This window comes from Etheostoma spectabile, chromosome 5, assembly GCF_008692095.1.
Source record: "Etheostoma spectabile isolate EspeVRDwgs_2016 chromosome 5, UIUC_Espe_1.0, whole genome shotgun sequence".
NCBI classification, from domain to species: Eukaryota; Metazoa; Chordata; class Actinopteri; order Perciformes; family Percidae; genus Etheostoma; species Etheostoma spectabile.
Genome location: NC_045737.1, coordinates 36,746,515 through 36,760,957, shown reverse-complemented (window position 1 = coordinate 36,760,957; position 14,443 = coordinate 36,746,515). Strand labels below are relative to the sequence as shown.

At 41.9% G+C, this 14,443-nt stretch overlaps 1 protein-coding gene across 1 annotated transcript in view; it reads left to right on the top strand.

Moving 5' to 3' along the window:
* The window catches only part of dgkh (diacylglycerol kinase, eta), a 67,851-nt gene that overhangs the window by 47,270 nt on the left and 6,138 nt on the right, over positions 1 to 14,443 (top strand). The window contains 13 exon segments of the mRNA XM_032515260.1: positions 444 to 575; positions 3,341 to 3,475; positions 4,590 to 4,707; positions 4,890 to 5,000; positions 6,526 to 6,622; positions 7,652 to 7,759; positions 9,196 to 9,309; positions 9,394 to 9,528; positions 10,152 to 10,312; positions 10,406 to 10,511; positions 10,946 to 11,038; positions 12,051 to 12,170; positions 12,867 to 12,972. Of these exon segments, the coding sequence (XP_032371151.1) occupies positions 444 to 575; positions 3,341 to 3,475; positions 4,590 to 4,707; positions 4,890 to 5,000; positions 6,526 to 6,622; positions 7,652 to 7,759; positions 9,196 to 9,309; positions 9,394 to 9,528; positions 10,152 to 10,312; positions 10,406 to 10,511; positions 10,946 to 11,038; positions 12,051 to 12,170; positions 12,867 to 12,972 (1,536 nt within the window).

Sequence of the window (14,443 nt, the reverse complement as noted above, 5' to 3'; positions counted from 1 at the left end):
TTGAATATGTACAGGATGGGAAAACAAAAATGTGCAACTGCTTAAATAATATGCTAAATATAAATAAATATATATAAATTTACATAGCTAATAAAAATGACCAAACCATAGCAATGCTGATCATAAGCCATAAACAGGCTGTAAACTGCTACAAACTGCGACAAAAACCCTGATTGAGACGCAGATTGTGAATGTGCTGTATACATGTCCAAAGAATGCTTTTAAAACCAGAATAATATCCCACATGTCTTAATCTGAAAATGTTAAATTCAGAAAAAGGCCTTATTCGGAATGTCCAACCAGAATATTCTTTTTACATGAACTGTATCAAATTCCTAATATTGTCAAATTTGGAAAAATAGTGGAATATTAGTGTCCATGTAAACATACTCATTGCGGCATGTAATGCACACTGATGAGTCTCCTGTCTCTGCTTTGGTTAGTGGTGGATGAGCAGAACTCGCACACAGAGGACACAGAGCTGCCGTCCCCCCTGGACTTCAGGAAGGACAGCGAGGAGGAGAACAGAGACAGTGAGAAGGATGAGGACACCAAGGAACAGGAAGCAGTCACATGTAAGTGTGCCACTGCTTCTGCTGCCCTGTTTCCACATCTCTGACCTGTATGTCCTGCCTAGAGCTTTTACCTGCTTGGCACTGATGCACATCCATCCTGGGCCATTTCCAAAACACTTAACCCGCCCTGCCTCGCCGGTTTGATTTCCAAATCTTCCACTTTGCCAGCTGGCATTGTTCTCAGTCACTTAAAGGGCATTCTGTTTGAGTAGTAGTTGAAGCTTACTTTAAGAAGATAATTCAATGCCTCACATGGAGTATGAGTTAAAAACATTACCTCCCTCTTATTGAAACAGAGAGAGGGACATTTTTCCATCATTTAGGCAAAAACATTTGGTAAATCCTGTATTGTTCTCTGCTTAATGGTAAACAGAAGAACATTAAGATTGTATTCTACTTTATTACAGCTTTTTTTTTTATTGCTTAAGCACTATTTTGAAAGCAGGGACTGTTTTTTTTAAAACACCCTTTGCAAAATGAAACACTCTTGCATAACTATACACTAATTTGTGAAAACCATATGAAAATTTGATTCAAAGGCGCTTTTGCACACCTCTTTTCTGGGGCAGGTGCGTCGGAAAAGGCAAAGGTAATTATTGTTAAATAGGTCCAGCACACTGTCCAATACTCCTTGCAAACACTTTATTTCACAACGTTTCGATCACACAAACATTCAGATGAATTCACATGAAGAAATTCTGCTGAGGAAGATGAAAATATGATTTATTTCTCTCCCTATATCCAAACATGGAGAATCACAACAAAACATGTCCCAATTTTCATACAGCTACTGTGCGTAACACTGTTAGCTCAGCAAACAACAGACCAACATAAAATACTGTATTTTATATTACAATTACAGAAAATAAAAATGTTTGGCCTTTATTTTTACAGAACAAGACATGAAAGGGGAGGGGGGGGGGGGGGTGACAAGCAGCAAAAGGGTTGTAGGTCAGAGTTGAACCCGGTCCCGCTGGGCCGAGGAGTAAACCTCTATACGTGGGCGCCCGCTCTACCAACTGAGCTATCCCCAATTGTGTATCACTTTAATTTCAGTGTGTAAGCAATCGACAAAAACTGTGAGCAAATAGGCGCAATGTGACAGTCCTTAAGAGGGTTGCAGGGGGGCCCACAGCACAAAGGGAAATCATTCTTTCCCATTATAATTCATCCATACGTACCACATTGATAGAATGTATGTCTATTTTAGTAATTAATTTCATACAATTTCTGTAGCAAAAATCCCATCAGGCCCCAAAATCTTAACAAGTGTGGCAATTATAATGTCCATTGTCTAATTTGTGGGTGAAAAAGTTTGGTAACCACTGCAATAGAAGATACAGGATTTACATGTCGCCAGCCTATGTATGTTGCACTCCCTGCACCACAGCAAAACCAGACTCATAGCTAGTGGAAAAAAAGTCCTGCTGACGCAAATCATGTTTCCTGTCATAAATAAACTCAAGGATTAGTGCTAAAAGTGCAGAGAGAAGCCCTGCTCTCCTGTGATACTCCACCTCCTGCACCAGGCCAAGCCGTCTAGCTCTCCATCTTCAGTCTCCACCACAGTCTGCTGCGATGGAGAACGGCTTTAATGATAAATGTGTGCCTGTTAATACGTGTGTAAAGTAGGCAGCTTTGTGGTTGTGTGTGTGTGTGTGTGTGTGTGTGTGTGTGTGTGTGTGTGTGTGTGTGTGTGTGTGTGTGTGTGATGGCCACAGGATGTGTTATTGTCTTAGGGGCAGAAGTTCTTCCTGTTTATCATGGTGCTGCTTCCTTCCTTCCTCACATTTTCCAGCCGTTGAAAGACGAGGAGGTATCAGTCAAACCCTCTGCTTTGTGTCCTATCTCCTAGTTCCCTCTTATTGCCTCCTTGCTCCTTCCTGACCCTGGACACAAATAATAATAAAAAATAAAGGAGCACCAAGCAAGTTGAGGATGTGAACAGAAGGGATTGTTGAATCCATCTTTCAGTTATTGTCAGACTCTGTCAGTCTACCATGTATCCGTTGCCCCATAACGTGGTGAGGGTCAACATGACATTCATTCTGAGGCTGTCATCATGCATTCACATGGAAAAACCGCAGAAAGCTAAAAAGCAGACAAGCAACGTGAAGCTATTCTTACTCAGGGGCTATGGGACTCTAACTAACTAAGCACGCACATTTATACATGTACAAATATATAATATAATATGATATTTATGTGAATTTGAATGGGAAGCGGGGAATGTGTAATGGTGGAGAGATCTTCTCTATGTTCTGGGTAATGTCAATTCAACAGTGTTGAGCTGTGTATACAAAAGATGTTTCAATTATCCACTGCCCATGATTCTCAATTTCCATATATGGATCAATGTAAAAGATGGCTTTAACTTTTAAGTTATTTGTTTGTTTTCCTCCTAGTATCACCTCATAGCAGCTGAGGCGAGTTTTGGTGTGCCCCCTGGTGGGATGAGAGGCTGCTATCACATTAAAAACCGTCATTATGTACCCAGTGTATATAACATACAGAAATGATTTAATAAGATTGAAAAGATCTAAGAACAAAATAATAATAAAAGGATAGGTGTAAAACATGCTTTTGGTCAGTATTGATGGGAAATGAGTTAAGATGACACTCTATGAATTAAGGTGACACTTACCATTTATGTTACGTATGCGATGTGGATCTATGTGATCAAAATGAACGAAACCAAACTAAAATCCAGGAATAATAGCAAAAGAAAATTGATAGTGATATGATTCTTTTTTTTCTGCCTCCAGCTGCTAAGAGTCCCTGTTCTCCGACGGAGAGGAGGGTGAGCCGCAGCACCCAGTCCTATGGCTCCTTCACCATCACCCCGTTCACTACCAGCAAGGAGAACCTCCCTGTACTCAACACACGCATCATCTGCCCCGGTAAGCACATTAATGAATGAATTGTTTTGTGTCTGGCTGCTTAACATGGTGTATCCATTATAGGATTATATAAAGCTTTATTGCAGCCACAGGTCCATATTACACATCATGCAGTATAAAAAGGAGATTCAAACATACAAAATAATTCCATATTTACCTATAGGACATACAAGCTATTTCACCAATGTCGTCTTAATCTAAAAGTGTATCTAGAACAGCTGTTCAGAGGACTGACTACAATTATATGGTTCTCTATAAATGTGACGAGTGATTAATCAGACACATTTTAAGTAAACTCTTTCCTAGTGTTGACAAAAACTAAACATATACCGTATATAAAGGGTACAAGTGTAAAATTTACAATTCAACAAAAAAAAAGATGAATACAGGGTAACTACAAGTAGGGTACTAACATGAAGTTAGTCTAGCTCCACGACGTTCCACGTCTGGGATTGCTTTAAATCACTTTAAATTCTGCATGAAAAAACTAATTATTGAGATTAGGGCTGCACAATATATCGTTTTTTTATTGTCATCGAAATATCCACTGGCGCCATATACCCATTCCGAAAGGCTGCGATGTATCGGGGGGGTGATGGCGCGGTGGATATACCCACTGCATACATCAACCAATGTGTCCCTAGTTTTTCCAGAAGCATGCAGCCTCTGACATATATAGCAATTGTAAGTCACTTTGGATAAAAGCTAAATGACATGTAATATAATGTGATAGACACAAAACGTTTTTTGTGTTAGTTGAAAGAAAATATCAGTAGAAAACTGCACACTAAAATGTGACGTGTCATTCTTTTTAGTGCTGCTTTAATTTTAAATTAAATCAAATTGAACATTATTTCAATTTGTTCAATAAAACAATGTCAGAAACGATTTTCTTTCATTTGTTTTAGGTCAACAAGCAATTTGTTGTATTGTAGAAATGCAGAACTGAGTACACTTTAACGTTATCGCGTATTTCTTTATCTCATCGTGCAGCCCTAACTAAGACCAAAACAAGTGAGTAGTCGGGCAGACCTAGGGAAACACACAAGGACAGGGTCACCTGGACATTTCGTTTGGGCCTGCGTACCAAATGTGTGTGTTTGTTTGTGTGCAGGCTTGAGGGCCGGTCTGGCTGCCTCCATCGCTGGCAGCTCTATCATTAGCAAGATGCTGCTGGCTAACATCGACCCCTTTGGTGCCACACCCTTCATCGACCCCGACCTCGACTCACTGTAAGAGCCGTTTGTGTTTGTGTCTCCGCCCATCATGGTCACTGTTTTGAAAATCTGTGTAAATCTATACATCCACATCCCTGTGTCTCTGTCTCTCTCTCTGTTTGTCCTCAATATATTTGTGAGGGAGCTTCTGTATAGTAACTGCTTGTTTGCTCGTGTGGCGTTTCTTTTCCACCCAGAGAGGGCTACATGGAGAAGTGTGTGATGAACAACTACTTTGGCATCGGCCTGGATGCCAAGATCTCGCTGGAGTTCAACAACAAGCGAGAGGAGCATCCAGAGAAATGCAGGTGAGACACAGCTCTCTTATCCTCAGGCATCTCTCAGCCTATCAAGCAATATTGTCATTGACAAACGGCCATTAAGGGAAAGTTGTTTTTTTAATCAGTGATAATCAGTGATCATTGCCTATCTTTGCATTTACAAAGTTTTTCTTATCAATCAAGCTATATTTATGTAGCACATTTCAAACATGACAAAATGCAATTAAAAGTGCTGTGCAGTGATTGAAAAACAGCCGACAAAAACAGAGATATAATAGTCGTTTTAAAGACTAATGCACACTTAGACAAATACAATATTCATTAAAAAGACTGCTCATGATGGTAGTTTCCAAGATGTACACATCAGGGCTGTAGTACTTGAGTCGAGTCAAGAGTCAAGGTGTTTTTCTGTTGGCTCGGACTTGTGTTAGACTCGTCATATTTAACTTTCTCCCTCAAAACCAAACCTTTGTTGAAGGCACTTTGTACTATGCATTCTTGAAGACAAGTAAAAATGGGAATATTTGTTACATTTTCCATTGGCAGTCCAGAATGTTCTTGATACACCAGAATAAAAAGACTTAACATCTAAAATGTTGCACTTCAACTTTATGTTACTTAAGTGAAATTGTTCTACTTGAAGGCGCTCTAAACGATGTCACGCGTGTTCTAGGCTACAACATTTGTTGTCACATACAGCCAACACCTCCTCACTAGAGCCCAGCCAATAATATCGGCATTTCCTGATTTATTGGTATTGGCATTTACAATGGCCGATTTAAAAAAACAACACAAACAGTGTGCCAGTGTTCCAGCCAATAACCGACTAGAAGGATTGGGGGGTGGGGGGTTCGTACGTGGAAGCACAGAAGGGAGGGGGAGGGGACGGGATGAGGAGGAGGGGAGGGTCACCAACATCGCTTAGAGCACATTTAAAGTAAATGATATGGCTTAATTTGATCCTACAGTGTTGCACTTGCTTTTTTTACATTACAGTACATTACAAATACTAGTAAAGCAAAGTGCTTGTCTTAAAAAAGAAGATATACTGTCTCGCACATCACATAAATTATGAACAGCTGTGAAGTGCTCTTGAAGATGATTCTTCTTTTTCTGTCTCGGTCTTGACTGTCTTATTTGGACTTGGTCTTGACCTAGACTTGAACCTCTTTAGACTCGGTGTTGACTTCGTCTTGACTAGTCCTGGTCTTGGACTGGACAAAGGTGGACTTGACTACAGCCCTGGTGCATACTTATCCTTAGACACTACGTATTTTGATTAGGCTGATATTTGCTTTTTTGTGTTTTGACTTTATAAAAGAAAACCTAATCCCTGTAGGCTATAATCCACTATTAATGCTTATAAACCATTGTAATGAGTGAGAAACGCTTATTGGCGTCTGTGTGGTTTATAGCTGCACCCCTTCCATCTATCTGTCCACTGGTAAACAACTGTTCTTTTTAAGGTTTTTATGGTCCTTTCAGCATTTTTCTCAACCCTTTTCCTTTTTCACTACACTGTTAATCTCACCCTCTGTTCCCTCCCACACAGGAGTCGCACCAAGAACATGATGTGGTACGGTGTTTTGGGCACAAAGGAGCTTCTGCAGAGAACCTACAAGAACCTGGAGCAGAAGGTCCAGCTAGAGGTGAAAAGGGGAAAACGCATACATTCTAAAAAAGTCATGCCATATGTGCAAAGCATCTTACATGCTCAGGTTTTACTTTGAAACTTTAGAAAAACATCCCCTGGAAATTTTGTAGACCCGGGCAGCCGACGACCGCACCAATCAGCAAACAGCAGGGAGGGATTTTGAAGAGGATATGAATTCTCAACACTCTTCAAACCTTATTTAATCTTAAGTGTTGCAGATGTAGGGCGAGGCGTGAGTTTGCAACCGCACAGCCTATTTCTCACCTCAAATTTATTCAAAACTGATTCAGGAGAAACAATGTTTCCAGAAAAGCTGTCACGCTTCTCCAGTCTGAAAATCAGTCATTTATATCCAGTCAGTGTGTTAGCTGTAGTAGATGGCGGTCAGCACACCCCCAGTGTGAAGAAGCAAAAAATCAATATAAGTTTATGGACACTATATTTAGCATATAGTGTCCATATTTACCTTGCGGTCAGACAGCCCTTTATGACGGGGAACTGAAGCTGTCATCTCTGCTCTCTTCAAAGCCACCAGACTCCTTTGATAAAACAGACATTTTACCTCACAGAACACATGAGTTGCTACGCTACCGCCGCCTGCATCGGTTCGATTGTTTGATATTTTTGTTAGTTCCCTAACTGTTTAAAACACCAAAGTCACACAACAACACTAACTAACTAACCGATGGAGGCAGCGGTAGCGCAGCAACTCCCGTGTTCTGCGAGGAAAAATGTTTTTATCAAAGGAGCCGGTGGCTTTGAAGAGAGCAGAGAAAGATATGACAGCTTCAGTTTCACATCGTAACGGGCTGGCTGTCGGTCGATAAGCACCTCGTACAGCCCCACTTCCAAAATTCCAAACTATTTTTATGCCCATTCATTATTCAGATTCCTAAAAAAACAAAGGTAGTAAGATATAATGGATTTATTGTTTCTGAAACCTTCTTCTAGTATGATTAGATACATATTCTATCCCTGCTCCCTTCACATACTGGTCTGCTTAGTTATTGTTTGTCTTTCCCAGTGTGACGGCCAGTACATCCCCCTGCCCAGCCTTCAGGGGATCGCTGTGTTAAACATTCCCAGCTACGCAGGCGGGACCAACTTCTGGGGCGGCACCAAGGAGGATGATGTGAGTACAGAACACCAGATGAACTCTGTGTAATGTTCCGTCCTGCTGGACGTTTCCTTAGGCACCGTAGGCGACTCCGAACACCTTTGGAGAGGAGAAAGGGTGTTTTATTTTCCCCTCCTAAAGCCAATGTCAGCAATTGGCCGGACCACTGGATCAACGCCCCAACTCTCTCTGTTGTTTTAAACTATGTTGTTAAAAATGAAAAGGCCGCCTGGATCCTGGTTTAACATCAGCCAGTTGGACTGGAGGTGCAGGGAGAGGGATGGTTCGGGAGATATTTGTGCTTGTTTGTTTAAGGCCCGGAGCTGGGCTGCTGAAGGATTAGAGTCTCACACACACACACGCACACACACGCACACACATACACACACATACACACACATACACACACTCACAACCCTCCGCGAGCCCCTGCAGAGGTTACCCTTGGACACACATGCAGTATGTGCATTTGGCATTATGTAACAGTTTTGTTGGAGAGGAGGAAGCAGGGTGAGGACATTTAGTCAAAACTTAGTCATTGCACACACACACACACACACACACACACGCACAAATTCAAAGTTTTCTCTGAATAGATGAATAGCTCTACCCGTTTTGTCCTCTTATCGAACACTTTGACACATTGCATCTAATCTGTAGTTTCACTATTAAACAAAGACTGATAGTTTATATGAAAATACACATCATTGGTACCAAATATTGATGATAAAGGGAAATATCTTACTTATGTCACTCATAAACATGTTACCACCAGTTCAGAACGTTTAGCTTGAATGTGTTTTGGTTTCCATCTAGTGTCCTAAGGCACACATGGCAACATGTGTAATCATGTTGTTTGACTGGGACAGATGCTGACCGGGGGCAGTTTGCTGGCAGAGATCGATACCAGACCTGTTTGGCCTTTCAGAAACCATTTATCTCCACATTCAGCCTGCAGCTGAACTGAGCTGACCGCACAAATGTCTCCTTTGAGGCGGGTTTTTTCAAAATATACAGATATTGAAGAATGACAGAGATATGGGCTCACAAATGCTCGCTCTCACAATATAACATAAAACATAAATAACATAAATAACATAAAACATACATAACATAAATACCATAAAAGGATGTTTGCTGGTGATATTTTATAGTTTTCTTACTGTTAACAAATGAAACAACCCTGCGTTTCCTGTACAGCCAGCGCCATTATTTTTGCACGTTTGACATTACTGCATAATATTTAGGAAATTGCTTATAGATAGGAAGAAAATCATTTGGTAGTATTGAGTATTGAGAGACAGTTGAACACATTGTGGGATCTTTTCCTGAAACTTGTTGACAAAATGAAGGATATAGAACAACAATAGATTTAAATGACAGTACACAGTTGATAGATGCAACATGGTAGCACACATGCAGTCCCTGAATGTCGTCATTGGTTCGTGCAGATCTTCTGTGCCCCATCGTTTGATGATAAGATCCTAGAAGTCGTGGCTGTGTTTGGGAGCATGCAGATGGCTGTGTCCAGAGTCATCAAACTGCAACACCACCGCATAGCACAGGTGAGAAAAACACACTCAGAACAAGATGAAAAGAAATACACATAAGAAGCACATCTAATTGAAACCTTTTCTGCCCAACATCAGTGTCGAACAGTGAAGATTACTATCCTGGGTGATGAGGGGGTTCCCATTCAGGTGGACGGTGAGGCCTGGATCCAACCGCCTGGAGTCATCAAGATCCAGCACAAGAACAGGGCTCAGATGCTCACCAGAGACCGGGTGAGGAAGAGGGACGGAGGGAAAGTGGGGCCAGGCTTTGAAGCAAATTGGACATACCGGCTGAACGTGGAATTTTAACTCCCAGCCCATCATGTGAGGCCTTCTGGCCAAAAATTACTTGTCTGTAAATCAGTGGAGCCTATATTTTGAGCATCACAACCACCGCAAATTGACTTGTTTCACTATTAGAATTTGTTCTATTCGGTTCAATGACATTTGGAAAGTCTAGAAGAGCCGCACGATTAAATCATTTAATCCCAATTCAAGTAAGATGAGCGCTAAACCGAAAGTAGCCGGCTCGGCCGGTGAAGGGCTACAGTGCGCCTGCTTTGCGGGCCCCATAGTGCCAAAGCAGCCATCAGGTCATTCAGGTCAGCAGGTCATTTTTGGCTCCATGAAGGCTTCATGCACCAATGAGCAACTGTCATACGAATGAACGGTGATGATCTGGTTCTTGTTGTACATCCATGAGTGGGGCTCAGTGAATATCAGCAGGTGTCTGGAAAGTTTGGAGAATAAAATGAACATGAGTAACAAGTTTGGGTTTACATGCTGGTAGATGGACAACGCTTTACAAGAATTACTTCAAATGATATGTATTCATCTTTTGATTTTTCCTGCAGGCCTTTGAGAACACGTTGAAGTCATGGGAGGACAAGTTGAAGTATGATAAGCCTCCATTGCGGCCTCACCTCTACTCACAGCAGTCTGTGGATCTGGCCACGGAAGAGGAGGCCGCCCTGGTGCAGATGTGCGCCCGAGCCGCTGAGGAGCTCATTACAAGGTAAACGTGTGCTATCAGGTGCACAGGTTTTACAGATATGTAAATATCCAGGAAATCACCACTTTCTCTGACATGTGCTCTGTCCTATGACAGGATATGTGAGGCTGCAAAGACCAATGGGCTTTTAGAGCAAGAGCTGGCTCATGCTGTTAACGCCTCGTCTCACGCCATCAACAAAACACACCCCAAGTTCCCAGAGGTCTGCTATCAACACACATCACACAACATGTGGAGGTTTTCAGTCAGGTTGCTGTCATCGGCAGCATTTTAGAGTTGAAGACAACTTAAACCCAACAGGTTTCATCAACCTGTGAATGCTGTGTAATCAGCAGTTTGTGTTAAAACACAGTTTAGGTGTATATATTTTAAAACAATAATATCTTTCTCAATGCATAGTGTTACAGACTAATGCTTTAAAAGGTGTCCTTTACATTTCAAAGAGAGTTCTTGATAACCTGACAAACTGAAATGATAAACAAACCATTTCAACCAGTTTTGACCTGAAGCAAAGCTATTTCAATGCTCCAAATAAGAAACAGCTTCCAGAATTGTCATGTAAAGTATGCCTGCACTGCTGTGTATGTTGTGGGGTGTGTGAGATGAGACTTTATAACTGCGGTGTCCCTTTTCCAGAGTCTGACCAGAAACACAGCTATAGAGGTGGCCAGCACCGTCAAGGCTCTGTACAACGAGACAGAGTCTCTGCTGTTGGGCCGAGTCTCTCTGGTGAGTTACTATGGAGACTTTAATGCTACATTCAGTACTTTCTTTTACTTTTTCTTCACATTATTTAAAGCTGGAGTGCAGAACTCCCTCTTCTGGCACTGAGTGTAATTACACACACTGTTGACGCACTTAAAGGGGGAACTTTTTTTTTAGCTTAATTTAGCTTTACTGAACAGCTACGGAGTCTTTGGAATGGTTACATGACTTTTTTTTAGTTGAATGGTGGTGATCTCGCTTCCCCCTAGCGCCTGAGAGCGGAAAAACCACCCTTGCAACTTTTGGCCGGCAACAGGAAGTATCGCGTGATATCAGGTCTCGCGATGTGACAAATTGCGTCACGGCACTGCACACATACGCTCATTCAGGAACTGGCTAACAAGGTAGCGATGGAGTTTTTCACACTATCGTCATGGTGAGAGTTTGTTCCTGAGACAGAAACAGGTCTGAAACCAAGTTCATTTTCTCCTGATGCCATTTCAGTGTCAGAATGTTCTGGACATATGTGGCTTATGAGAAATGGGTCCAATATATACTTTGGTGACTAAGGGGCCAAATGATCTCTCATAAGCTGTGTTCACGTTCACTTCTCCAATTGGAACCAATACACTCAGGACCTGCTGCCAGTCTCCAAAAGAGGCGTGGTGGTTGCGAAACCCATGTGACACACGTACAGGAAATTACTCGGGATCTCTCAGCTCTAAACTGTCTCTGGTACAAATTAACTGTATTGGCATCACTTCCGGTACGCCAGCGCAGGAATGTTGCCACCGAAACCAGACAACACAACTCTGGTGTACTGAGAAATACAAAGAGCTTTTCCTGGCGGAGAAAGGTTTACTCAGCATTGCAGTAACTTGTGGCTTGAAAATAACAGACATTCATTTAAATGTTTAAGCTCTGCACTCTAGCTTTGTTGTCTCAACGATACTGTGGGCTGAAAGGATAATTCAGGTTTATTGTAAGATGTTGTTGCGTGTAGTTGATCTCGACTTGTGTTTTCCCCCTTTCGCAGCAATTGGACCAGCCAGAGGAGGACCAGCTGTCCAGTGCTCTGCAGAGTCTGGAGTTGGAACTGGGCAAACTGGGAGAGGTGCCCTGGCTCTACCATATACTGCAGCCCAATGATGAGGAGGTAAGCAGCCTCGGCAAAGACTGACACACAAATGAACATGTGCATAACACTGAGTATGTTTACATGCACTCTATTATTCCTAATATGACAATATTCCGAATTTGATACATATCATGTAAATAAATAAATAAATAAATAATGAATATTGGATATTCTGAATAAAGCCTTTTTCAGAATTAAGCATTTTCCGATTAAGACATGTGGGATATCCCCGTTATTTCAGGTTTTAGAGGCATTCTTTGGACATAAAAAAAAAAATACACACACTGCTACTTTTAAACATTACAAAGAACTTGAATATCAACAGGTTTTTGGATATGCACAAACATCGCAACGGTGACCTTTTCAAAAAGGTGGTTGCACGATGTGTTTGCACAGTCCAACAAGTCCGCCCCAGTCAGAAAACTTTGAAAAGTTCTTGTTTTGCACAGCTGCTTGAAAACAGGAATATTAGAGGAATATTGACTTTCTTTAACCACGTAAACAGCTTAGTCGGAATATTGTCTTTTTTGGAATAAGGTCAAAAAGCGGTGTGTCTGTAAACGCAGTCATTGCGTTAGACTCCTGCACATCATGACTAAGAGCCATCTTCACACACACATGCTGTACGTCTTCAGTGTAACATGGCTCCAGCCAGCAACGGGAGAGTTGACTAGCTAAATGAAAGGCTATAGGTTGACTGTGCTTGTGTACCAGGACCACTCTCTGGGTTACGGCAAGAGGAACAGTCGCAGCAGCATGTTTCGCATAGTGCCCAAGTTCAAGAAGGAGAAGGCCGCCAAGAAGACGAGCCCTCAGTCAGGTAGGGCTGTGCCCACACTTTTTTTTTCCTCAGCAGTGAACAGACTGGACAGACAGGACGGGGAACCTGGCAGAGTCTGTCTCATCTGCCGACTCTGTACACCTCAAAATGTTTTGTTACTGCCTTTTATTTGAAAGGATGGTAGCATTAAATCCAAATGCACTGAATGACAAACTCAAATATTGCTGTGGCTCCAATAATTCTACATAAGAGGTGAAGCAAATTCGATTTGTCAATCATAGTGGGGCGTTTAACTTTATGTGAGATAGTATGGATGTTGTTTTGTTTCCCTTAGCGTTCTTGTGGTTGAATACATGAGTCACAATTATTTTTATGCTTCCACAAAGTGAAAACCAGAAGGATTAGCAGGAAGTGCTACCATCCTTCATTCTTTCATTCATTCATTTATTCATTCAAAAAGTGACTACTGTGTTTCAACTTTACACACAAAATAAACTTGGTTCTTCCAACAGTGGTCATGGCTACCTCTCACTATCATCATATTACAATACAGGCATGAAGGTATTATTTCATTGTAATCCACTGGCTGAACTATGAAGGACGAGTGTGTGTTTGAGGTGGTATATCCCACAGTCTGACCATCAACCAGCACCCCCTCCCCTCCATTCCCATGCTCTCATCCAGCTGTCAACATGGCTTCAGAAGGCGCAAAGTCAGGAAGAACAAGGCTGCTCCGAGGGAAAAAAGCCTGCAGGGATCAAACATTTAAAGTGAAAATGAACCAGAAATCAAATCACTTTTGCTGCAAATTCAATATTTAAAACGTTGCGGACAAAAAGTTGATATCGCATTTCTAGGTGACCCAACACTAACTACACTCTAACTCGATGTTGTGCACACTTGGGTATTTTGTTTAACAGGAATAAAAAAAAGAAGTATATTTTCAGCAGTCAGATCAGGTTTAAGAGCCCTTATCACCATGGGCTGGTTTCTTGATTAGTTGGGCTGTATTTCCTCCCGCCTCCTTCACCTCTTACTTTCTCTCTGTGTGTTCTGATATTGGTCGATGATACGCATGCCCCCAGTCCCTTCCCTGGAACGACCTCGGCCACTGCCTTGTTCTGACCAACCTTTTGGCCTTTGTCAAGCTCCTACCTCCTCCGCCAGCTGCCGCCACTGCTCTCCCTCTTCCCTTCCTCTCCAGCGCTTTACCTCCATTTTTATTCTATCTTTCCTTTCAGTGATTTACCACAAATTGTGCCCATTTGTGTGGTTGTGTCTGTAATGACATATTTATATTTACATATATACTGTATTTGCCACGAGAGAAAGAGAGAGAAAGAGAACATGAATGGAACAAGCAGATGAGGAAAATTGAGCGTGAAAGCTTGTGGTGTGTGGCAGTGAGTGTGTGGATACCCGGTAGGCGCCCTGAGCCTCTCTCTGCTCTGTCGTGTATGTGTGTTTGTTTGTGTGTGTTTGTGTGTGTGTGTGTGTGTGTGTGTTTGTG